We start from the raw sequence: 27263 nt of genomic DNA on the forward strand, positions 1-27263 counted from the left end.
ACCTCAGCCCTTCAGTAATGGATGTCTATAGCTTAACTCCTGTGCCTCTTTTTCACACATATATCTGAAAATATCTGTTGGATTGCTAGGGAGAATACAGGTATTCTTCAGTACCTTCCTGAGTAATTAGGGCTTGGGTCCTGGCAACAAGTCTGTCAGTGATGCTCATGAAGTGGAATTAAAAACCAGTGGTGTGTTTCCAGACATCAACTGTCTCAGCCAGCAAGAATTGATCCTCACAAATGTCATCTTTTCAGATTTTGAACCAGCATTGTAACTAGCAAGGAATTAACTAATTTTCTCCAAATACTTGTATTAAAGTGACAGCATTCCTAGTAGTTTTAGTGGCGTTGGATAAGAATTGTGGTATGACTGTGGATACAAATATGTGGCTAGCAAGAATTTCTCTTGCTTCTTTCCACTCCCATGAGATACTTTTCTCTCTCACGGAAGATATTAGCAGAGTTCTATAAGCTATGAACACCTGTGACCTTGCAAAGCCTTGTTTATGGTACAGTAGAAAAATACTTTGACAACGGATGTTTTAGGATTTTAGCCAACCACCCCAAGGGGTGGCTGATCCTTTGACCAATTAGACTATGCAGGAAAAAGTCTATAAAAGAGTTGTAAAGTAATTAAATAAATGAATCTTGCTGCACAATTCCTGCCTGCTGGATCTCTCTTCTCCTCCATACCACTGCGGGATACCACGACAGTGTGACTAGTTTTGCAGAAAACCATTTCACACAAATGGTGGGAAATTTCTGTACTGACTGTCACAGGGTGCTGAGTTTATTCATGTTTATTCAGTGTGATACCTTGGTCTTACAGGTTTGTGTATTTACGAATTTTGCAGTTTCTCCTTGGGAAGTTTAGGGAAAGAAATATTTCCAGATAGTTGTCAGTATTCTCTTCTGTAAACTGGAAGTTAAACTTTAATACTGGGGAGGAAAACGAAATGTTTAAAAGGTGTGTCTTTAGAACAGGAGGTCTTGTGCATTTATTTAGGGAGGTCTTCTCCTTAGTGGTTTTGACTTGTAACTTCATACACTTAAATAAGTAAATATTTTCATAATGACATTAATCTGTTATATATTCCAGTTGTCATACTGATTACCCAGTATTTGGGGTAGAAGTATTTTCAGCTTATGAAATTTGAGTGATAGATGTAAAACTGTATGGATTGCAAGTGAAAAGAAGTTTGTTTCAAATCTTGTATCTACACAGTGTGTGCGAATAGTGATAGAAATGCTTTGTAGAAACACTTTTGTTTTTTAATTTACTGGATGACAGCATCTTACAATTTACTTTTAAGTGTAATGCATGCTGTTCTTCTAGTAGACCACGAAAATTACATGAAATGTTCTACGAATGAAATTTAGACTACTGGTCTCAGTTATCCAGTCATTTCTGTTCAGGCTGACGTAAAACTCTGCTAAAATACTACTCGAACTGAAACAATTCAGTTACTTGGATAAAAAGAATAATTTAAACATTGAAAGTATTATTTGAAAGTAATATTGTAAGTCACTGGGCAATTTTAATTTTCTTTCCTAACTTTTTTTGCAAAGAAACAAATGCCAGGAGAGCAGTAGACAGAGGATATGTGCAAGTGCTTTTAACGATTTATGTTGATTGGCACGGTCATGATAGTCGACACAGATACATGCTGATACGTAAAGGAGTGTTACAGTGCATTAAAAGTATTACAAACATCAAACTGGGAAGAAAAGCGTTTATTGATGCCAGTGGGATGAAAATTCTTTACAACACTTCACAGGTAAGTTTATCCTGGTTGGTTTTTTTATGTTGTTGTTTTTGCCTCTTTGGCTATGACCTCAAGTTTGTCATATTTATTTTATGAGATTCATGGTCATTCCTTATTATAGAGCAAGGATTATATTCTGTACCAGACTGAAACAATGAAATAGTACAGAACTAAATTTGTATTTGCTGTTAATTTGCTGTATCTATCTCTGGGAGGGCCAGGTGAACTTAGTTTTAAAAAAGAGGGGGTGAAAATGCCATTTCATTTTGAAGTTTGGATTTTTAAAAAAGGTGAATTTGTGTTGGTAGAAGTTTTACTGTCCTTCAAAGAAGACACGAACCAAATGTTTTGTAAATAAATGTAGTTCGACTTTTAGTTTGAGAAATACTTTTCTTTATTTTCCTGTTAACAGGAGTGCCTTGCAGTAAGAACTCTTGATCCTCTTGTCAATACATCCAGCCTAATAATGAGAAAATGTTTTCCCAAAAATCGTCTTCCTTTACCAACTATTAAAAGTGCTTTCCATTTCCAACTCCCAGTTATTCCTGCCAGTGGTCCTGTGGCTCAGCTGTACAATTTGCCTCCTGATGGTACAGTGATTTTTTAGTACTTTGAGTGTGTCTAATGTTGCTTTATGGAAGGTGGAATCAGTTGCACTTATTTGTGTTCTCTGCTAAAAGGACTCTTCTCACCTAGCAAATGGTCTGTGACTGTTGGTGTGGAGCACCAATTTCTAATGTTAAGTTTAAAGTGATAGAAATTTTGTCCAGACATATGTGGTTATAAAATAAAAAAGAAAATGAGGACTAAAAGGTGATGTTCACCAAACTCTGAAGTCTAAAGCATAGGCTGTATACAAAATTAAGTAGTCTCTCCTTTCAGCTCATGTAGCATATACATTCTCCTATGTGAAATATGCTGTAGTGTACATCCTGTTTTACAGGAGCATGTATTCCTTTCTTTCTTTCTGTTGCTCTGATAAGTCAGGATGTGGTGAATTTAGATTAGTGTGTGCCATTTGAAGCACCGGCTTTTTTATATTATTGTGCTTATTCCTTCAGTTGCATGATGAGAAAGTAGAGCTGCTTTCTTGGACTGTTGCAGTCTCCTAGGAAACACTGTACTGCAAAGCATTTATATGGTTCTTTGTAGGAAATCAATTCATCCCATTGTGAACACCTTTCATTATTTTCAGATAATTAAAACATATTCAGATATGGTGAAACAGATTCAGACCTGGCAAGCAACTAATGAAGTTGCTGTCAGAAAGTTACTCTAAAATGAGGAGGCAAAGTCAGCTTGTCTTTTATTCACAATATCTCCTGAAACAAAATGTTATCATAGTCTGAGAGAAGTAAGATATCCTACTGGGGTTCATGTGGGTCAGACTCCAGGAGTTAAAAATTTTTTTATGTTTTGTCTTCACAGTAGAAAATAGATTTAGAAGTGTGTTTCAAAATCCACAGAAATTAAGTCTCTGCTTAATACAGTAGATGGTACCCTATAATACCTGTTTAGAAACTTCCTAGTTTGCTGAACTAATGATATTAGTTCAATAATAATGTTTTAATTCAAAATTCAAAAAATAGTTATTAATTCACTAAAATAATGGTTTTCTGGTAGACTTCTTATCTGTTATAAAAAGAAGTGAAAAATCTAAGGAAATAGGATACATAGGATACAGGATAAAGTTCTGTATTAAAAGATGTAGAATGTGGGGGGGTGGGTAGAGGTCTGGGTTTATTAAAAGTATAATCTTGTATAGTCAGTATTTTAAAAGCAGTACATGTAGTCATTCTGAGTATACAAGAAAATCAGCATAATTTATAGGCCTCTGAGTGAGCCTTTTAGTGACAATCAGCAAATTTCCTACATGGAAAACACTATGAGAAAACTTAACAAAACCCCCAGCACTAGTTTACTAGTTGGTTTTCACATTTTTTTCAAGGGGTAAGCAAAAAAGAAAATAAACTCAGAATGAAGAAAATCTTCTTCGAGCATGTATAATTGGATTAAGTGTATAATCTGCTTACCAAACTTTTTTGTATTGTAGTGGATGATGTAGTAGATGAAAGTGATGATAACGATGATGCTGAAACTGAGTCAGAAATTGAAACTGAAAATGATGATGACAAGGACCAACATTTTAAGGTTGGTAGAGACAAAATTAATTGAATCATGTAAATAAATGCATTTTAAGTGTTAAAAGCAGTTCAAGGAGGTTTTCAGGGCAATTTCTAAAATAGAAAAAGCTTCTGAAACATAAAGAAGGTGGGTACTGCTTGAAAATATGAACTGTTCTTGTTCATATTGCTTCAGGATTTTTAGCAAAATCTGTTTGCTTCACACTTGATGTATCTGGAGTGCAGGGCAACAGAACTGCAGACTCCTTTAGCAGTGTTCTGTTCCCACTTGCATTTCTCTCAGCCTGCTTTTCTTACATCAACTGGTCCATATGTAGGAGCTGCTGTAACTTTTTCCAGCATTCTGGACTGGGATTGACTAGATCAGTGTTTCAGCAAGGTAACTTGAAGTTCAGCCAACTGTAGAGGTAGACACCATACCTCTCACTGTTGTACCACTTTGGGAAGGTATTCTCCTGTTTGCCATCTGCCTGCTGAGACATGGATGGATATTTGGTCACAACTGCCTTATTCTGTATTTTTATGTTACATGTATTTAGGAGTTAATTGATTGTCTGTCCATGAACTGGAAAAAGATACTTTATTCAAGGGTCTTGTGAGCCCTGATGGAGGGATTATCTTCCATAGAAGCAGTATTGCATTGTCACTGCAGTCAGATGAGATCTCTACATTCCAGGTTCCAGTAGTGGGAATATACACAGATTTCATGTAAAGTCTGATGTCAGTGTATAATAAGTTTGGATGAAAGCAAGAAAATGGAGATGTTTGTAATATTTCTGTTGAAATGGCAGCTTAGGCATACTAATAATACTCAGCAGTTTAAATGTTCATAGTGAAAGCTGCAGTTCAGCTAATTTTAAAATAGGGGTGTTTATCTTTCAAAGCATGCCTGTGTCCAGAAAAAAGGTTAATGTTTCAGATTAATGTTGTAGAAGTTCATTAATTTTGGATACAAGATTAATTTGTTCTGGTGATCTTTCAGAATGATGATATTGAGACTGATATTAATAAACTGAAACCTAGACAGGAATTGGGAAGATCCATAGAAGAACTGAAAATGTATGAGCAATTTTTCCCAGAACTTTCAGAAAACTTTCAGGTAAAGTCTACAATTCCCAGAACATTTCTGGTTGTGTCAGGTGGACTCTGGAATATACTGTGGTGTTCTTTTTTGGGTGGATTGTTCCTCAAGCCAAGAAACATGGGTCTGCCGTTCTGGACCTACATATGGGAGGTTATTCAGCTAGGTGTTAACGATTGCTTCAGTCTAACTGAGAAGGGGGTGCTGTGGGCACATGTAAAGGAAAACTTTGTTTCTGGTGTCTGATTATTGCACACAGCAGAAAGTAAAATAGTCAAGAAAGACATGAGATTTCTGAGAGGACTTCATTGTATTAGGCATCTACTTACGTGCTGCGCACCTGCTTAATATAGGTAGTTAAAATATCTGGGCAACTGCATTGACTTTATACTTTGTTGTTAATGAACTGCTTGTTTATTGCTTTTAGGCCTTCTTGTAAAAGATGAAACTTCATTGCTCTGATGGTTTATAGCATAGCTGTCACCTTTTCAATTACATTTGAAACAAGGAAAGAGAAATGTTTCTAATGTACATGAGACTTGGGAACTGTTTACCTTTTTTATTACTAATTTTTAAAATTATTTTTTTACCTTTGTTTTTTAAGGAATGGGACTTAGTTTCGAAGGAACCAAAGCCTTTTGTACCTGATGCGAATTTGAGTGGACCTATTGTTGTTCCTACAGCCAGTGAGGAGCACTCTGCTGAAGCAAACCCGGCAACAAATGGAGTTGCTTCGAAGGAGAGCAATCCTTTATTGACAGAGGAATACAATAGAAGGCCAGTGTTTCTGGAACTACCAAAGAAAGATACCACAAAAGATAGTAGTTTACATCAGCAAAATGATCAAAGAAACGTGCTTCCATCATGCCAGTGTCTAAGCCAAGAAATTGTGAAAGGCTTGGACAGAATCAGTCTCCAGAACAGTGCAAAAAATGACCAGTATTATGATGCAGGGTGTGTAGTAAAGAAGGAAAGCAAAGCTAGCCTTACCACACTTGCTTGTAGTAAAGCCTCTGAGCATGTTTCACCCTGTGGAGGTAGCCTCTTTGAAGGATCATCTGTCCAGCTGGGAAAACTCTGCTGCACTGGAGTGGATTCAGAGGAGGAGGATTCCAGATCTAGTTCATCAGGGGAACATGTCATGCTTGAAGTTTCTGATGTATCACCAGTTCATGACTGTGATCTTTATATTGAAATGGTGAAGAGCACAAAGTCTATTCCAGAATATTCAGAAGTGGCTTATCCAGATTATTTTGGCCATATTCCACCCCCATTTAAGGAACCTATTCTGGAAAGGCCATATGGGGTGCAGAGGTGAGTCACCATACTCCTTTTTTGGTTGTTTTTATTCCTTTGAGAAACAGTGTTTAGGATGAGATTAACCTGATGATCTCCAGAGGTCCCATCCAACCCTAACTATTCTGTGATTCTGTGGTTCAGAAGCTATGTTACAATGCCTGCTTTGTCATCTAAAACTGTTTCCAATGAAAAGCAGTTTGAAGATGGGTGAGTAGGCATTGATCAGGGCAGAGCCATAACAGCACAATCTGATTCTGTAATTGCTAATTCTGGAATTCAGTTTCTAAATATGAAATTCAATTTATGTGATCCTTTTCTGCCTTCCCACCATTTCCCATGTAAATTTTGTAGTTTGCAAAATTAACAAACCATCCTACAAAACCCCACCACCAAACAAAACAAAAAAATCCACACCTGAATGCTAAGACCTGAAAGGAGCAAAGATAGGACAGTTAATAATTCAGCGATTCTTCAGTTCTTTTCCCTGTTGTACTAAAAAAATCTATCTTTCAGGGAAACATAGTGGAAAAAGTTAAAAAATTAATGCGCTAAAGTGTTTGGCTTTAGTGTTCACATTATAAGAGAATTTAGAGGTAACAAATGCAGACGATGCAGTTTGTGTTGGGTCCTGCAGGATGACATACAACAAACACACATCAGCACACCCTTTTATTTCTTTGAGAGATACTGGAAGATGGTGAAGAGTGATGAGATTCTTAAGAATAATTTGCAGAAGTGGTATGAAGAACTGGCTCATATACATAGTAAGTTACTGTAGAGACATGTGAGTACAGTAGGAGAACATGTAATAGTAGCTATGAGACCTCGCCACTTGCCTCATTCTGAGATTGAATGCCTTCACCTTTCTACTTGTAACTGTAACCAACTTAATGAGTTTCTTCATATTTATATTTAGATATTAAAATGATTAAGAGATTAAGTGGATTAAATGTCCTTAGGCAGCTGACTTTAAATCCTTTCACACAAGTCGTGAAAAAGTGATCTTTGTAGTGAAATGACAAGTGCTGAAACACTAATGACATCATGAATATATTATTCAGTTTCGAAGGAGGAGAATCTTCCCTAGCAGGTTATTTATTAGATAGATTCAGCTGATTTAGAAGGGAGGTAGTCTTGAGCTGGGAATCACCTAAGAACTGTATTCTAAGAAAATCTTGCAAATACTTTTGTATTTTTCTGTTGTAATTAATAATTCTGAATTTTCCTGAATAAAACTGAGTGAAGTCAGATACAATTTGTCATTCCAGTGCTCCTTGTTAGATATAAATGACTGGAAAAATAAACTTCCTGTGATTATACATGATTTATAGACCATGAAGATCATTTTAGGGTATATTTTAACTTTAAAATGCTTTATTTTTATTGTATTTTTTATGTTGCAAGTAACTTTTTGAAGTCTTGTGTGAACAAGAATGAAATACCAGATAATATTGCTAAACTTGAATCAAAAGTCCTGCATCACATTTTTAAGATGTACACTGTTATAAAGAATTCAGTTTTCTACAAATGTCTCAGTTTTGTTACTGCAACATGACAAACTTCTGAGAAAGGAACTTATTAAAAAATGGCTTAATCTTTTTACAGTTTCATCGTTTATAGGAGAGTGTAAAAATTAATTTGGTAGGGGACATGGAAAAGCTTTAAACCCTTTTGCAAAGCTGTGTCCAAAGTCTTTTGATATTCAGTGTGATTTACGTTCTCTGTAATGTAAGCACTTAGTTACTGCTCATTGGGTAAGTCTTATTTAGAAAACAAATGGTTGCTTTAACCCATCCATGTAATTTGATAAAATACTGTGTCGGATCTAAGGTGTGATTTAGTGGATTTTCTTCTTACTTTTATTAGAACAATGTGGGGTTTGGTTTTTTTTTTAGTCTTGCAATGTGCCAGGAGATGCAATTTTTTTGAAATTATGCTTTGGAGTGCTTTTTCTTTCTCTTTTAAGTTTAGTAGCATGTAATTATCACTGAATGTCTCACCAATTTATTATTATTTGGATAAATGAAATTGATAATAGCTGAAGTGTTTTAAACTACTCTATCTTTTTAGGAAGAAAATATGATATAGTAAAATACCGTATAAATTTGGGCTTAAATACTACTTTCATCTATTCCTTAAAAATTTAGTTGGGTTGGTATTTTTTTCTGTACACTTTAGTATTTTTTAATCGTCAGGATCCACAAAGAAGTAACCTCTAAGCACAGGGCTCACATCAACAGTGTTGGTTCTAGATTTTTTTTTCCCTTCAATTTTCTTGAAATATCTTATCTTTATTTTTTGGAATGTGAAAATGTCTGCTACTACTTTTCCATCTCATGAGCATCTTGAATAGTATTTCTTCTTTGCTTTCATCTACACTGGTTATTGTAATGGTATTTAAATGCCATTATTATTTATAAAATACTTATGGATTTTTATTGATGGATTTTGTCTTGGCAAAACTCCTATGATAATAGGAAGTATTAATGGCTTTTTAGAGCTGAGAGATGCTAGGATCTAATGAGTTCTCTAAGATCAAGTGTAAGATCAAAAATCTGTAATCCTGTCCTGAGCTGAACCTATTAACATGGATTGTGGTGAGTCAGCCTTGTCACAATATTGTCAGTACATTGGACTTGTGATTTCTTTTCTTTTTCAGTTAATTTCAATTTAATAAGAGGTGCTAGAGTTATGCACTTACGTTCTCTTTCTCATTTGTTAACAGTATTTATTTTGGTTGTATTGAGAATTTCCAACCTGAATGTACTTTAGCATTCTGTTTCTGTATTCTTCGTTGTTAATCTGCCTCCTTTTCTTCTTACTGCAGGTGCTGTGCAAGCTTTTCCACACAGCTCTGCCACTATATTTCATTCTTGAACTGCAACACATTCTTACTTTTCTAAGCCAGGACCTAGATACTGCCACTTGTGCAATGGTTTTATGATCTGGATAAGCATACCCCTGACATTTGGCTGACATCACCAAGTTCTTTCTTATTTGTTACGTAGTCAGTAAATGAACCTAGGTCTCCAGAGGTGAAAAGCTAGTTCACTAACACTCACTGTACGTTAATTTTGGTTATGGTAGGATTCATATAGGTTACTAATGTTATCAAGTGTTGTCCTGGATTAAAGCATTAACATAAGTAATGTTTGAGTAATTTCTGCTTCTATTATAAAGTATGAAATGGCACTTTTTTCCTTAAGGTAAAACCCAGTGAATTGTGTGCATGAAAACTCAATTCCCTCACATATAAATATTGGATTCAGTCACTTGTGAATGCAGGTGTTTAAACTTAAGTACACCTTGACTTTGCACACATAAGTGAGGGTGAAGCTGCAGTCTCTCTGAACTGTCCCACTGTCTTCATGTCAACTTTTAGTTTTCTTGTATGTGGGAATTCCGCTTTTGTGATGTGAAACAGTAAGTGATAATTTAAATGAGAACTCTGCTTTTTTTTTTTTTAGAACAAAAATATGTCAAGATATTGAAAGGCTGATTTATCAAAATGACATTATAGATAGAGTTGTGTATGACCTCGATAATTTGAGGTAAGTTTTTACCTTTCTGTAAACAGTATTCAACGAACACTCTAAACCAGTTCTACTTGCTCTGTGATTTATAATGTTTACAACAGAATTCATCGGAAGTTTCATCTGACATAACAGTGTTTCTGCTATCCAGGTTGTATTTAGAGGAAGGATTGAAATAGTTTCTGAATTGCCAAGTGAGGACTAAAAGCTATTTGGTTTAGCTAAGTTTGTTTTATTCATTTTGGTGCCTTTTTCTCCTCATAGTTGTTCAGTACCAGAGGAGGCAGATGTTTTGAAGTTTAATTCCAAATTTGAGTCTGGAAACCTGCGCAAAGTTATTCAGATCAGAAAGTAAGATATTTCAACTCTTCTTTTCACAGTTTAGGCCTTTTATTTCTGCTTCTTAAAATTACTGATTTTTTTTTTTTTAATTTTCAGAAATGAGTATGATCTGATTCTGAACTCAGATATAAATAGCAATCATTATCATCAGTGGTTTTACTTTGAAGTCAGTGGAATGAAAACTGGCATTGGTTACCGGTTTAACATCATCAACTGTGAAAAGTCAAACAGTCAGTTCAACTATGGTAAGATACGTTTCCCATACTTTGAGAAGAAATATGTAAACAATACCTGTACTAGACAACTGTATACTGTACTAATCCTCCACAGGATTAGAAGTATTCTTGTTGTCAGTTTAAATTCTTTATTTTAATAGAACTGCTGGAAAATGTTTTGATAGCTCTAGTTAAAAAGAAGAAATGCATCTTAAGCCAAGGTTTTGTTGTAAGTGAGGCCAAAACGGAAGAAATTTACTGGTTACTGCAACTAAAATCGTCTTAGGACCATTGGGCAGGAGAGGACAATCAAAGCCTGTTGATTCACACAGATCAAAAATAATGATGGTTGTCATCATTAATCCATTTCTGCATGGGGGTAAATGTGAAAGTAAGTGGAGACATTCCAAAAAAGTTTTGTCTTATTGATGGCAGGGAAAAATAAGTGTAAAATGCTGGGGTTCATAAGTGACCATTGCTGTCTCTAGTAAGTAGCGTTTGCAGTGTGTGCCTCATTTGAAGGTTTACAAAGGGCTTACTGAAATTACCTTTCTTCTGCTTGTCTGGGAGTGTGTATGTAGTGTGTGTCATTAAGCTTAAAACCATTCATTTTTTTCTTGATGTATATTCTGACATTTGTCCTTTAAGAAGGAAGAAATTTCTTCTCCCGCCCCCAGCTTCAAACTCTTGTTTGAAGTAATTTTGTAGTGTTATGTTCTCCTTTGTCATAAACTTTCATCCACATTGATAAAGTCGCAGAATACCAGGTAGTTTGACCAGTAATAAGATGCTTTCAACTTACTTATTAATCTTCATCAGTCAGCCTAGATTTTTTTCATGTTGTGCATACTTACTTGATAGTTTCTTTTGATTTTTTTAGTACAATGACTGAATCAGTCAGTGTGGTTGGCTAATTATCTAAAGAGTAAATGATAATTAGTGTATTATTTTCTCCTCTAACTTCATATTAAGTGTTCAGCTTAAGTATACTATAAAAAAAATACTTTAAAGAGTTACTTTTAAAAAAAATTGTCCTGAAACATCAGTTATTTTTTGGTTATTTACATGAATGGATGATAGTATCAATTTTCTGTATTCTCTTTGAAGCATTTTTGTAGTGTGAGTTGGATGGAGTGGAACTGAGGACTGCTTGTAGTTTCATGCAAACCTCAGCTTTCATTTAAACATTTCGTTTTGGTCTTCCATAGGTCTTGCTGTTCTCTTTAGTTGTTATTTTCTGAAAATCAGCAGTCTTTTGTCGCCTGGTTTAAAGATTGCACAGTGCAATATCCAGACATTCATGAAAATATGATAGTGAGTAAATAAATAGAGATAATTTGTAGACTTGTATGTAAGTCTTGGTATGGTCCATTACTGCTAATATCTTTCTGTTTAATGTTAGGCATTAAAGTGAGATGCATTTCTTCTTTCAGGTATGCAGCCCCTCATGTATTCTGTTCAAGAAGCACTAAATTCTCGACCATGCTGGACTCGTGTTGGGACAGATATTTGTTACTACAAGTAAGTACACAAACCAAACATACAGCAAATCTTACACTGAAGGTTAACATGAGGTACAATTTTTGAGGAGAAGTACGTTTTTTCTGCATTTGATAATTCTTTGTTCTGTTGTGAAGAGGGTTTTCTTTCTGAGTTACTATGGAGAGTAATATATGTGATAGAAATATACAGGGTCTCATTTTGGAAGCACACTACTAATATTTAAGCTGTTCATATTTTATACTTTTCTTAGAAATTGCACACTGTGTCTGGAAAGCTTTTAAGGGAATGTATATATGCATACTTACTTGAAATCTTATTAGTGACTTCCAGTAATACTGACCTCATGGTCCCTGTGGTAAGCCTTCTGTAATCTGTGGTGGAATTATTGTAGGGGAGTTCTAAAACACAGGATGAGATGGTACAGCATATCAATATGTAATCCTTCTTGGTTGATAGCTGTTTGGTTACTTTCTTTTGTTTGTTTTTGTTTGTTTTATTTGGTTGATTGTTTTTGTTTGCTCACGTTTTATCAATGTGAATGAATGTGTGTATCGCTGCTGTAATAAAGTGTCTTTAAAGCTGGTGGGAACCTGTATTTAACCTGTATGTACATAGAAAAGAAATACAGTCACTAAAAATCCTTCTGACACTTAAAATGTGTGTTCAGAAATAAGTAGTAGTATGAAAAAAAAATACTCTAATGTGTATATTACCTGCATTTTTTGATTTAGGAATCACTTTTCAAGAAGTTCAATTGCTGCTGGAGGCCAGAAAGGAAAATCCTATTACACGATTACATTCACAGTGACTTTCCAACATAAAGATGATGTGTGCTACTTTGCTTACCATTATCCATATACATACTCAACTTTAAAGGTGAGAAGCTTATGATGTGTTACATAAATGAATATTTATAGTATTAGTATGCTATATAACATTCATGAGTGAATTAATTTTGTTTCTTTTTATGAAGTTCCAAATGCTCCTTACAAGGGCGAATTTTCATAATACTGGTGTTTAGATTGACAAAGTGTGTAGGTTATTCTAAAGAACGGTCACAGGAAAAATAAAATTGATGCTTGCAGGCTAAATGGGTTTTCTGGGAATCATAAAGATGATTATATGACTGGAGCATCTCTCTTACGAGGAAAGGCCTTGAGAAGAGATGACTGAGAGGGGACCTCATCAGTGTCTGGAAGTATCTGAAGCGGGGGTGTCAAGAGGAAGGAGCCAGGCTCTGCTCAGAGGTGCTGAGCAATAGGACAAGAGGCAATGGGCAGAAACTGATGCACAGGAAGTTCCACTTGAGTATGAGGAGGAACTTCTTCACTGTGCAGGTGACCAAGTCCTGGAACAGATTGCACGGAGAGGTTGGGGAATCTCCATCTCTGGGGAATTCAAGCATTGTCTGGACACAGTGCTGTACAATGTGCTATTAGATGGCCTTGCTTGGAACAGGGAAGTTGGACCAGATGGCCTGCTCTTGTCCCTTCCAACCTTATGCTTTCTGTGATTCTGTGATAATTGACTAGAAACAGTGCTGGTTTGATAGAATGTTTGTGTTTGACTTAAATGACTTGTATCCTGCTGTTCTACATATATACTTTTTGATAACTAAAACTGCAGTAATTAAGATAATTAGAGATCTTTTTAGGTTAATGAATTGTCTAAATAAGTCTTCTGAAGCTTTTAATACTAAGCAAAACTCATTTGGCTAGAATGTCTCTTGTTTGCCTCTGTCACAGCAATGATAGCGAAGTAGGGGATTCAGTGGCCAGTGTATAGCAGCTTTAAATGCAGCTTTTCACTAAACCATACCAACTTTTGAAAGAACTACCTGTTTTAAACAACTGCTGCTTCCAGCAGCTCCTGGTCCTGGCGGTTCTTCCTGCCCAGCTGCTGGTGGCCAGCCAAGGGACCTGGGGGTCTCTGTCCCAGGCTGATGGACATGGCTGCTGCTTTCCTGTTTACTTCTATGTTCACTAGCAAGTCTGAATATGTATCCCAGAGAGAGAAGGAGACTTATGCACGCACACTTGTGCACACCCACTTCCCCCCAGGCATGGCTGGCTACATGGACTGGCACAGACAAGTGTGTACATGAGTGTGTAACACTACCATGACTTGATTAACAGTTACAGACACCCCATCCTCCTCTGCAGTTGGTATGCACTGCTTATCACTAGTAAAAGTACAAGCCCACCCACTCTCTAGAATCACAAGCACCTTTGTGGACCACTGGCATGGCCCATCCATGCCATAGCCCTGCTTTGATCCCAGTCTCTCTGACCTGCTGAGCAGGCCTCCAGTTTGCAGTCTAGTCCAGCCTGATACTCACTAGCAAACAGATGTGTGCACTTGCGCACTCATCTCACAGGCACTCTGCACTTGTGGCTCTGCCCAGATGCCAGCATGGACTCTCTGCCTGCTTGATACCCCTCCCTTCACCCAGGGCCCATACTCTCTGGGTAGTCCACCTTGAAGTTTACCAGCAAATGTCATGTGTGCCCCCACATGGACCAGCTGTGGGGAAGATGTGTATGCTTGGCCCCCATCCCTAGCAGCTGTTACCAGGCCCATGGTCTTGTAACTCATGCTCCTGCTTCAGGTGTTGTTACTGAGAAACTCAGTCCTTATTGTCCCACCAGCTGTGTTTTGTGGGACACACTGTCCTTGGCTCAATGGTTGAACACCAACATCTTTACCCACTGCAGTAGCTGGCAGCGAGCCATCCCCTTGCTTCCTTTGCTCACACCACTGACTGGAGGGTGCCAAGACTGCCTACAGCTCCAGCTGCTGGAGTCTGATTTGATTCCAACAGTATCTAGGACTTGGGACCCATAGTCTATGCTACCCACAGAGATGCTCCCAAGAGGTTGGATTCTCCAATTGCTGAGGCTGAGACCCTTGTGTATTGCAGCTGTTGACCACAAATCCACTTTCACCTGTCCGTTTAGTTGCATTTGTCACGCAGCGCTTGAATGCACAGGATAGAGAGTAAGGCTGCACAGAGAGAAGGCTAAGGGTGTACTGTAGGGATCAGGTGCTTGAGTTTTGTATGGTACCACACCCCCTGCTTGAATATCCTGAATTATCAGGTTCCTTGTTTCTTCTTTATCAGGTGACTCTCTCCCAATCTTTGTCTAGATTCTTAATGGCCTGTTCAGTGAGAGACTGGTGGCTTTGGTCTTTGCTATTGTTTCTGTTACATCTCAGCTCTCTGTTCCTGTGTATTGAGTCTTCCTTCACTTACGACTACTTTTTACAGTGAAAAAGTCCCTGATCAGGTAATCTTAATGAAGCAAAGGTTCTTACCTTCCATATACCCTTATAGTACCATCTGTGTACAATAGCTTACCCTCTTTTGCTTCATCTTTCTCAAAGCAGTTGGAAGACCAGACTCTACAAAGAGAAGTATTCAATCAGTCAGAGATGGTAGAAAAGGGTATTTTACGGTCAAAATTATGCTGGAAACTTGAACATTGTTTAGAACAGCTAAAAGAAAGATCTGTTGAATAGTATATTTGAAATATGCTCTCATATGTGACTGCAAAGGATTTGAAGTATTTTTTTATTGTTTTTGGGATGAAGATGCATCTTCGGAAGCTGGAAGCTATGCACAACTCTCAACAGATATATTTTCGACAAGACGTTCTCTGCGAGACCCTGGCTGGCAACAGCTGTCCTTTAGTCACTATTACAGCCATGCCAGAATCCAATTACTATGAACATATCTGTCAGTTCAGTAAGTAAACTCTTCTTTGTCATCAGCTGAAAAGAACGTAAAACTAGGTATTTGTAGAAAAAATTTAGTCTTAACCACTATGCATTGTAAAAATAAGGTTAATGAATTTCGTGAAACTAAGAGGCATTAATATTCAGGATTTGCTTTGTATTTAATAATACTTATTTGTGGCAGTCAAACAAAGATATAAATATCTTGATATAGAAGAGTATATATTCATGTATTCTAAATTTTTGTTGCTAGGTTTGTACATTACATTTTGCAGACAACTCTTCTTGGAAAAGAATACGGACAAATAACTTATTTCTTGAAATGCTGAGGTTATTTGCTTGTCAAAAAAATCTTTCATAAAGCTAATATCTGAGCTACTGTGATTCAAAGTGAGCTTTTGTTGTTTCCCGATTTGTTTGTCCACCTCAGTATTTTTCTCGACTGTTGGGAAAAAAGTCATGAAAGTCACATCATAACTGCCAGCTCAAACTAATTGTGTAATTGTCTGATTGATTTAAAGCTCCTTTGTGATAGTTCTGTAATTAGCAGTCCTTTTAAAAATATTGTGGCAAGCTCTATCAATAATACCCATACTCAGTAATACTCAACTCACAAATGTTTTTTGTCTTGTCATAAATGCAGCGGGCTATTGGCTCTTTTCCCAATTAACAAACTGTTTACTTAGCTTAATTCATGTTTTGCAATTTCTATGCATGTTTCTTTTAGGGAATCGTCCTTATATTTTCCTGTCTGCTCGTGTACATCCTGGAGAGACTAATGCAAGCTGGGTTATGAAGGGAACACTGGAATACCTTATGAGCAATAATCCAAATGCACAATATTTACGGGAATCTTATATTTTCAAAATTATTCCCATGCTCAATCCAGATGGTGTCATCAATGGAAAGTAAGCATATATTTACTCACAAATATTTAACCTGTGCTCTAACTCTTTGCATCAATATTTAAAAATTAATAATCTAAACTAGTCCTGGAAAGATACAAACGCAATACTTAATATGATAAAAACCAACAAACACTTGCAATATTGATAGGATTTTGGCTTCTTAAAAGGCAGTTACATTGTTACACAAATTTCAGTTTTACAAAAATATTTTCAGTTGTTCATGGATAATAATAATTTCAGCGTGATTTTAACATGACATTTTAATTGTATCTCTGTCTTGGATTTGTGTAAGAGTGTTCTATGAGACCACACCTGCATTTAGGAAAAGCTAAACAAGTTCATGGTCCACATGAAAAAAAAAAGTGCCTTGTATTTGAGAAAGCTTTTTACATAATTTTTTTAAAAGGTGGGAAGTTAATAGGTGTGCAAGAGAAAGGGTAAGAGAGTATCCTGGTTTGATTAAATTTATCAATAGTAGTTATTTCAATTGCTACACTTTTCTTAATTGATTTAAGGAATATTTTAGAAAGTTTTGAAACTGCTGTGAGTAAACATTCAGCAGTCTACATTTACTTGCTTGCAGGGAATTCATATGAAATAGAAATTTTGCTGTGGTGAATCTACAGTTTCTATTCATCTTTTATAGGTAGTATTTTAAAAGGTTTTGTGAACAAAATAATAAAAATAAAACAGCTACAGATTTCAGTAGAGCCTTGTCTTTATATATGTAAAAGCATATGTATACTGGAACACCCATAATTAAATAATTCAGCATACAGGGACAACTAAGAAAGCTGTCCCAGCAGACACAGTCTAAAGGCAAATATATTGAAGATGACTACATGATCATGAAATCCTACAAGTTTAAAAGTTCTTGCTGATAGTTGACTGAATACAGAGATGATCCTTTTGTTTGCTGGGTTTTTTGTTTGGTTTTCTTTTTCGTTCTTGTTTTTCTCACAGCTCCTTCTCTCCTAACAACTTCACATTTCAAGTATTATATTTCTAGTTTACATTAGTCTTTAAATTACAGAAGTCAAGACACTGAAACTGTAAAGATACCATATATTTGAAATTACTGATTTTGAACTAGCATTTGAATAGAATTGCAAGCCTTGAGTTTCAACAGCAAATAAACAATATTACAGTTGACTTCATATGAGAGGCTACTTCTAATTTATTTTTAGATTTTCTATATCATAGCTTAAAATGCCCCAAGCATTTCTATTATTTGGCATGTTAGAGAATTGAAGTTTGTTTCTTGCCAGACTCCTTCCAAAGAAGCACTGGTGATGAGGAAAACTTGAGGTGGGGGGGAGGCTTATTTAAAAGTATGATAATACAGACTACATCATGCGTTTTTCCACCCCCCCCACAATAGCCACCGTTGCTCTTTAAGTGGAGAAGATTTAAACAGACAGTGGCAAAATCCAAATCCAGATCTGCATCCCACTATTTACCATGCTAAAGGGTTACTGCAATATCTGGCCGCTATAAAACGTTTGCCTTTGGTAAGTATGTGTGTGTAAGCAATTCTGAATATTTTTAACTTTGTCTGTGTAGCTAGTCTATAAATTAAACATTTTAATATGGTCTTGTAAACCATGTCACACTTAAATTTGACTTGAAGAACCGGTCGTCTGCAAACCTGTAGATGTAAATCTGTTACATTGGCTAGGCTAGAAGGTTAAACCTTCCTTAGATGAATCACACACTTTTTGTCTTAAGGCAGGAGTTAATTGTATAAGGAACTGTGCTGCCTAATTCTTTCGAACTTTCAACAGTACAAATAAAAAAAAATTGTCTTTCTATTACTTTCATAAAATGTTAATTCCATATACCTTGGGTTTATTTTGCCAAATGATTTATTGTAGGTCTACTGTGATTATCATGGTCATTCTCGTAAAAAGAATGTATTTATGTATGGCTGCAGCATCAAAGAGACAATGTGGCATACAGGTGTTAATGCTGCCTCTTGTGACATGATGGAAGACCCTGGTTACAGGGTAAGTTTGACATTTGTATCTCTTTTATTTGGCATGGATTTGGAACACTTTTCAAATAGTATCCTAATCCCACCCTATGCAAATAATGACTCTACAGCATAAGCAGACTTATTTAAAATCATCTCTTTTTAGTTTGTAAGTGTACTTCAAAGTACACTTCATGAAGTGTACTTTGAGCTTTAAACATTATCCATAGAATGCTTTTTTTTTGTTTGTTTCTTTGCACCAATATGTACTTTTTTGTATTTAATACTACTTTTTTAAAGAATAGATGGAAAATATGCTTCTGTGCATTTATAATTACCAGATGAAAAAACAGGTCATTGAAGCATGGCAAACAATATTCTAGCAACAAGGAAAAAAAGAAACTTAATTCTTTTGAGAAATACTTACTTTTGTATATGGAAATATGTAAGATTCCTTTTTATTTATTCCCTTATATAATGATGTGTAGTTAAGACATGTGCCCCTAATTAGGTATATGTAATCAACTTTCACAAACACATCCTCTGCATTGTATAAGCTTCAAAATTGTCAAAAATTTAGAGAATTACTTGTTTCTTAGTGTTACTTGTTTCTTCTGTGTGTCTCCCTCCACTGCTGCCTCATGGGAACTGCAAACCTGTGTGACCTAAAGGTGTCCAGGCCCCAGGTTTCTTTTAAAAAATTCAAGAGTTAAGCTTCAAAAACATGTGAATGTGTGTGTGTTAAAACACTTGTTACGCATCCTTGAGTGTAATTGAGTACAGATGCTCTCTGATTTTTTTTCTTTAAGTCTCCTTCACAAAAAAAAATTGATCGCTTCTTGATTTTCTTGTGTAATTTCCTGGATGCTGAGCTGGATGCCAGTCATGTTTGCTGCTGTAACACATTATATGGGGTTTTGTCAGTTCGTCCTGCACTACTATAGTGCACAAAAGACAGTAGTCAATAAGGGCTGTTGGAAAAAGCGTTTTGGTTTCAAAAAGGTGGAATGAACTGTTAGGGCAATCTTACACTAATGGGTTAAGTACTACTGAAATAATGAATTTGAGGTGGTCATGTTTGGTCTTAACTGACACAAATAAACACTGGAAAGAACAGTCGTTTAGCATTATTCAGTGACCTTTTCACTGAAGCTGTCATGTAAACAGTTATACTGGACTTCGATTCACATTCTTGAAGTGAAATACACACCTAGTGCTTTGCTGAATACAAATGAAAACTGCTTTTGTTAGGTCTGTAAATGGGATTTCTGAAACAGTTTGCAATTGAATTAAGTACTTACATGGAGTATGGTACATTTAATTTGAGCAAACTTAGCTTGATGAGTTAGGAGGGATGGTGGTCAGCTGAAGAATTCTCTTGTATTCTGATTTTTACTCACATGACTAACAACTTCAGTGACTGGACCTGATAAAAAGGATTTTAATAAGTAGGAAAAGGCAAACCTGGAGACACTGTCACTTGAACACAGAGTTTTGAAAACTCAACATGGAGAACTGTTTCTTTCTTGTTTTTTTTTAATTCAAACTGCAGCAAAATTTTCCAGTAAGTTTGTGATTACATGATCCTTTTTCACTTCCTTCCATATTGGAAGTAAAAGAATCACTGTATTTTTCAAATTGCTGTCCTGCAGGCACTCCCTAAGATCCTGAGTCAGACTGCCCCTGCATTCTGCATGGGCAGCTGCAGCTTTGTAGTGGAAAAGTCCAAGGAATCTACAGCACGAGTTGTTGTCTGGAGAGAGATAGGAGTACAAAGGAGCTACACAATGGAAAGCACGTTATGTGGATGTGACCAGGGCAAATATAAAGTAAGAAGATATATCAGTTCGATATTTCTTACTTTTAAATTTCTTCCCTTTGCATTGTTATCTTACTCTGTAACCCCGCTTGCTCAATTCTTGCTTGCTTGAAGCTTCTGAAACCTTTTAAGGTCTGGGTACACTAATGTTAGAATGATAATTTTCAACTTTATAGGTTGCATAGCAGTTATGCTTATGGGCTGTTTTAACAAGATTAATATCAATCATTGCTTGTAACACATGTGTATGGATGTAGTTAAAAAAACCCAGAACTGTTCTGTCCAACAGATTATTAGAATTGGGTAGTAGTGTAAATGCCAATACTATTAAAAAAATTTCCTTTACACATGGCAGTTTCAGACTTCAGCATGGCAGATCGTGGTTCTTCAACATATATTTAGCAGTGTCCCTTACAGAATTTTCCCATATAGCTGAGGAAACAGGCTTACAAATAAAAACACTTTCCTGTCAGGTTACCAACACTACAAATTACGCATCATCTCTGAACTCACATAGTTGTGTGGCTTCTTGACTTAAAATTTGTTTTCATTTTCTCTCCTTGAAAAGCGTTACAGGCTGGATATCTGAACACAAAAGGTGACCCTATTGGTAGTGTCTCACTACTAGAGAGCATTCATGGAAGAAGTGGGTTTCCTCTGCTTGAAAGTTGAGTTTAGGAATGCTAATGAAGAAAATGATCACAAGCCTCAGATAAGGTGCTTGACAGAAGGAGGATCAGAAGGCTGAGTGGGACAGAAACAACAAAAAAAAAGAGACAAGATATATTAGTATATTAATGTGTACTGCAACATCTGTGCTTATACCCCTAGACAGTAGGAAGACAGATTTTGTCCAGAATTTCAGTAGGCCTGTAAGTAACATTTTGTCAATTAACAACAGAAGCATTCCTGCTGTTGTCAGAATATTCCCCAGATGACATTAATTGTGGAGCTTTAAAAAAAAATAACCAATTTGCTTATTTTGAAATTTCCAAAATACTCTTAAACATGAACCCTCATGGCTTTAGAAGTGTTGCTACAGGAAGTACTTAAGAAAAGTGAATTGAAGATGCTTTGTGGACAAACTTTCAAGATGCTTAAACCTCCAAAGCTCTTCTTCAGTAATGAAAGAAAAAAAATGGCTGAATTTTGTGGAAGACTGATTTACTCAAAAGGGAAGAGCATTCTTCTATGTAATATAAACTTAACTGATGAGATTAAATTGCTGTTCTGCCATTCGTTTTACGGAGTAAAGCAATTTGTGAGGTCTTCGTCATCCTCTGAACTTACAGGAAGGGCCTTAATTTTTTCTTCACTATGATAATGCTCAGACTTACTAAGAAAATGTATCTAAAAAGCCAAGGTGACTGGTCTTAAGCAAAGACCAGCATTTCTCCAGTGAGAAGATGAAAGAGATGAAAAGGCTTAAGCTCAGTGTTTTTTGGGGGGCTTTTGTTGTGTTGTTTGGTTTATTTTTGGGATTTATTTTGTGGAAGGAGTAGGGCCAGTAACTCTATCAATAAACTTGTGGTATAAATTAGATGACATATGTCATTATATGTTATTTCAAAACAGAAAGAAGTTGAACTATAGAAAGTCTCTTTTCTGCTACTTCCCATCCCAAAGGACGTGAGAGTTCAGATCTGAGGGATGGAACCATAAAGGTCTGAAACACTTCACTACTCTTATTCTGGTTTGGCATCCTTGCTGAATTTTGCTCAAAGAATGAAGAGGATTACTTAACAATTTGGTTCCTTGTGGAAGGCATATTGAGTCTTTGCCAAAGCTGAACATCAGTTTTTATTCTCATTCATTTTACTTGGGCAATGATGGTGCTAGACTATTTCCAGTCAGGAAGCTGTTGAGCTGAAGTTAGCAATTCTTACCAGAATTTAGGATCTCTTGTGACAGAGTTATCTCTGGAAGCAATTATTTTGTAACTGGTCACATGGAGTCTTTGTAGTGTGTTGAGAATAAGTGCTGCAAATACTGCTTGGTCATCTGGGATTCAAGATATGGAAAAACAAACTTTGCGGTGAATGGATTCTCTAGGATCTACTATGGGGCATAATTAAGACACCAGATAGAAGAACAATGTCTTCAATAATTCAAGCCATCTGAAAATGGAAATGAATCCCTTTCCTGATTGGAGATGAATAAATTTGGAAGTGTCGCTTGACTTTTAAGTTAATTGAAAAAATTTTGTTATCAGGCAATCTTACAATGCACATAAAGAGAAGACTTCAGGAAATAAAGACTCAGTCAACAAATTTCTCAGTAACCATGGTTCTTCAGTCTCTAGAATTTGAGTTCTCAAAAATTATTATGTCTTTGTAACCTCTGCTGAATAAGAAAACAGAAGATCTGCATGATATTTTACTGTTCAGCTGACTTCTCCAAATCGTTATATGCTGTTTTTCTTTTATTGAGTATATATTATAGGAATATTCTTCTCACTTGAGGTCACAGTCTGCTATGCCTTTGTTTTGTATCTTCGCTTTCAAGTAGCAAGTTTAATCACTTAGGAAGGTACCTTCATAACATGCTTAGTAAGGAAGGTACCTTCATGACATGCTTAGTAAGGAAGACTTCAACCCTCCCTCTAAAATTTTACTGACAGTTGTATAAGATGTAGGGAAAAAGAAATTAAATTTAGTTTTAAAAGAAAAGAAGCTATTTTGTGATGGCTTGAGCTTAAAAGCAATGCCTGTAGCATTTAAGGAACTGTAATAGGCCTCAGTTAAAGGTACTAGAACAACAGTGGAAGATCATTAGAAGATAAAGAAAAGGAGTGTAATCAAGGTATCACTGAAAATGAACTTCACCTTAGGTCCCTTAGTAAGGTCAGCTGATGATTTCCTGAACCAGAGTCTGGATCTTGTTTCATGGAAATGAAGAGGTTTGGCTGATGGAAAAATCAGTTAAGGAATTTGGTGTTTGGCATTTATGTGATACTACATTCTCCCTTATGATTTAAAGAAATGGAAGAAGCAAATCAAGATTTGGTATGAGGCTCTTACCACAATTGTGTAGACCCCTTCAGTATAGTAGGTTCAAAATTTACCCTTCGGATGTTTCCCAGTTGTCCACTTCCAATCCAGTCCATTTAGGTTTCTCTTTAGTTACATCCTCTTTCTGCTGTGCTAAAAATAGCAGCCAGGGAACATGCGCATGCTTTATAACAATTGTCTTTGCACTTTTCCTTCATGCTATGCTCTTGTCCTTTTTCAACTTAGAGACACATATCCTATCTATAAGGAACCTGCCAACTAACGATAAATTCTTCAGCAACAAATGTAGATGATAACTGGAAAAGTTTCTGAACCATCAAGTTGTGCACATTAGTAATCTGTGTAACAGTGAGATTACTGTTACCTTTCTCCTTCCTCTTCTATATACTTGTTGCCTCTTGTCCTTAATGTTATTTTAATCTCTTTGGGGCAGGGACTGTATCTTCCTGTGATTAGCGTAGCGGAGCCCCAGCTATGATTGGGGTCTTCGAAAGTTAATGATGTGCAAACAAATACAAAACAAAGCCAAAAAGTTGGCCTCTGTGGATAAGGTACTACACTGAGTGAGGAGAACTGATTTCTGTTCCCAGCGGGGTCAGTGACATGCTGTGAGACACTGTGCAAATCGCTTCAACCCTCTCTGCCTCCATTTCTCCATCAGTACAGTGAGGATAATTCTTCCTTTATTAATAAGTGCTTTGAAACCTACAGCACAAAAGCATTATAAAAGAGGTAAGTAGTATTCCTATTAAGAATAATACTCAAATATTCAACTCTTGTTCACTGCTAACAGGTTTCAGTACCATTTGGCTGGAGGATGGCACTGTTCAGAATTGTGGATATAGCTTTATCTTTCTTGTCACTAAAAAGCACCTTGTTTATGAGTACTACCAAGGCAAAAAAAGAACTCAGAAGAAAATCAAACTTCTCCTCTATTAAGTATGTTCAAAACAGCACATGGAGAATGTGTGGGCTGTACCATTTCTGGAGCAACATACTTTCTTTTAAACCTTGAATTTTAAAATGTAGTGTCAATGTGGCAACACATACAAAGCTTGTGTGGGTTTTTTCTAGCTTTTGGTAAAAAAATTCCTGCTTCATTCTTTTTTGCTTCATATATTTTTTTGTACTTGATGACTTAACTTACCACCAATTCCTGGCTCTTCTGCTTCCCTGTTTGTTTTGTCAAAGCTTCTTTTTAGCTAATCTGTGCATTAAGAGGTTTCGAACATCCAAGATAAAATCCTTTTAAATTCTTCAGAGATACAGAAATTGCAAAGGGGGAAATTGAGTTCTGCCACTGAATTTGCTAGTGTATATACAATTAGTACTAGCCAATTACATAACTGTTGAGGCTCAGTCTGGATTACTCTCTTTTCATAAAATAGTTGAGGTCAGAGGTTATATCCCTATATACTGCACTTCTGGCTAAATTTAAAGTGTGGAATTACCTGATGGGAGAGTTTTATCAGATAGGTAAACTTGGAGAGCATTACGTAAGTGTTGTGGTGCTTTCCAGTTTTCCTCAGCAATCTTTATTTCCCCTCATGAAAATAACAGATTTTGTGGGGCTTGGTGCCTAGCCAGCTAAAACCATGACAGTAAGTTCTACCTTTTAAATAGTCTTTGCAGAGGAAAGTGCCTGGCTATGTAATTCAAGTTAGAAAAGAGCTCTGGCTTTTGAGAATTCATTTGTTGGTTTTAATTACTAAATGTCTGAATAAATGCTTTCAGAATTAACACACGTAGCCTCTAACTTATAGGTGGGGAAGAGACATCTGTCTCATGGAGTAACTGCTGCCTTAGATAGTCTTACCTATATGTCAGAATATAGCAATGAACTTCATCACAGCTATGATATGAATGCTCTCCTTTCTTTTCATTCTGATTGATGGAACTTATGTTGAGGAATCTTGTATTTGAAATGAATTTTTATAAATTTTTCTGAAGTTGTAAAAAATAATTTATACTTATGAATCTAGACATGATCTCTGTCTCTCTTCCTATGCCACTGGGAAAAGATCTGGTAATATTGGGGTGCTAGAAGTGTAGACTAGGAAGCTCCAAAAAATACGGATGTGTCTGCTCAGCCTTGGAGAAATCATGTAGGTATTTCTGAGTCTTCTCTGATACTCTTGCTAAGTGTTTATTCTACAGTTATTTGTTCTGTAAAGCAAGAGAAGGTATTAAGTAAAGTAAGAAAATGTTAACCTAAAGAGTTATTCTGCAGTATGTGTGGGTCCACCTGCATGTGCCTATTTTATATTTTTAAATCTTATTTTCAAATTAGGGATTACAGATAGGTACAAGAGAACTGGAGGAGATGGGAGCGAAGTTCTGTGTTGGCTTGCTGCGTTTAAAAAGAATGTCCTCACCTTTGGAATACAGTCTGCCTTCTAGTCTGTTGGATATTGAAAATGAGCTGATTGAGTCAAGCTGTAAAGTGACAAGGTAGTACACTTCTATAATACCTACTTTCTCTTTTGGGGAAAAAATTGCAGTTTCTCAAGTGGTATAAAGATGTTCAAAAATATTCTTCCACTCATCAAAAATAATGCTGATGTATTGTGACCTGTTACTTTAACAATAATCTGAATATGTTGGAGACCTACTGTGTTAATTCAGTTGTTTCAAACTTTGAAGGAAAACAATACAGACAGAGTTAGACTATATGTCACATTTGTTGCTAGGATAAACCCTAGCAATTTTAATGTCATTGGGGAGTTATTACAGGCCATAAAATTCAGTAGTAGGTCTTAGATCTCAATTGTCTCTTTCAAGGTGGTTTTTTTCCCTTTTTTTTTTCTTGCTGTGGTATTAAAAATACATTTAAACAGACTTAAAGTATGTGAGTTAAAGCAACTAAAAACTGTAAGTATTTCTTCCAGACTCTTTTTTTTTATTTCTCTTGTGGTGGAGGTATATAACAACACTTGAAGAATTTGAAACGTGAAATAGTTTGGGTCACAGAAGAAATTCATTTGCTCAGTAGCTAAGTTACTAAGTTGCCTGTTCTTAAAGGTGTAGATAGGCTTGCAAATGTATGCATACAGTGCATCTTTCCATTCATGTAATTCATCACCCAAGTATCCACATGTGCATGGTAACTAAAGATGGATTCCATGTGATTCCAAATGTACAAGCATATTTTTCTGAAAATGTGGTTGACAGACTAATAAAGCTGAGTTCCAGACCTGAAAAAGGCATTATATTGGAAAGGCATAAGGTTTACATGCTACAATATTTCTACTAATGTTGGCTGTAGCTCCAATTTAGCTAAAACAATAGAGTGGAAATTTGGGAAAAAAATGGAATTTGTTACTGCTTTTGGGCAGCTGAAATAAGGATGTACTTGATGCTAAGACTTTTGTTAGATGTAAGATCAACGAGCAATTTGTCTGTAGACCACAAAAACCTAGCAGAGCTATGGGGGGGCATCTGTGACACCGTATGACATGGAAATGATGTTTTTTTCCTGCATTCAGACCCATCAGTGTTACCAGAATGTTGAGTATTGAGAGAAACTGGAGCTTGTTCATGCTTACCACTTACAGATAATAATGAAAAGTGAAGCATAAGCTAAAAGGTGGTAAGAACAATAGGAGTAACGACAGGAGGGTGTCTTAGGGAAGTGGTTAAAAGTGTGTGACTAGTAGCTGTGATGTGCTAGTATCTCTTGGCTCCAGTGATGATTGGATCCCCCCCAGTATCATTTGCTCTCTAGTAGAACGTCAGGATGTTTGTAATGACTGATTTTTTACTGTCAGAACAAGTTTCATGCTTGGTTAAAGGTGAATTAGGGATTCCTGGAAAAGATAGTGTCAGAAAGTGGGTTTGGAGTAACCAAAGAAGAGCTTCCTAAGTGTGTAAGTATTGTAAAAGAAAGATTAGGGAAAATATGGCCCCACAGGTGAATGAGGCAGGAACCCTTGT

At 36.2% G+C, this 27263-nt stretch overlaps 1 protein-coding gene across 10 annotated transcripts in view; it reads left to right on the plus strand.

Annotated features, from left to right (window-relative positions):
* Positions 1-27263, plus strand: part of AGTPBP1 (ATP/GTP binding protein 1) — a 65852-nt gene that overhangs the window by 23313 nt on the left and 15276 nt on the right. For 5 of the 10 annotated variants that reach the window (XM_032095818.1, XM_032095816.1, XM_032095815.1 and 2 more), the window contains 16 exons: positions 1572-1780; positions 2181-2358; positions 3822-3919; positions 4895-5011; positions 5598-6307; positions 9760-9843; positions 10090-10176; positions 10264-10412; positions 11816-11903; positions 12617-12761; positions 15477-15630; positions 16348-16528; positions 17910-18039; positions 18403-18534; positions 20153-20329; positions 25621-25781. In XM_032095818.1, the coding sequence (XP_031951709.1) occupies positions 1572-1780; positions 2181-2358; positions 3822-3919; positions 4895-5011; positions 5598-6307; positions 9760-9843; positions 10090-10176; positions 10264-10412; positions 11816-11903; positions 12617-12761; positions 15477-15630; positions 16348-16528; positions 17910-18039; positions 18403-18534; positions 20153-20329; positions 25621-25781 (2800 nt within the window). Of the gene's footprint in view, positions 1-1571; positions 1781-2180; positions 2359-3821; positions 3920-4894; positions 5012-5597; positions 6308-9759; positions 9844-10089; positions 10177-10263; positions 10413-11815; positions 11904-12616; positions 12762-15476; positions 15631-16347; positions 16529-17909; positions 18040-18402; positions 18535-20152; positions 20330-20887; positions 22781-23763; positions 24063-25620; positions 25782-27263 lie in introns of those variants that run through there. The other 5 variants (XR_004237439.1, XR_004237440.1, XM_032095821.1 and 2 more) reach the window with 5 other exon arrangements.

The sequence above is a fragment of the Corvus moneduloides genome, chromosome Z (genome assembly GCF_009650955.1).
Source record: "Corvus moneduloides isolate bCorMon1 chromosome Z, bCorMon1.pri, whole genome shotgun sequence".
Lineage (NCBI taxonomy): Eukaryota > Metazoa > Chordata > Aves > Passeriformes > Corvidae > Corvus > Corvus moneduloides.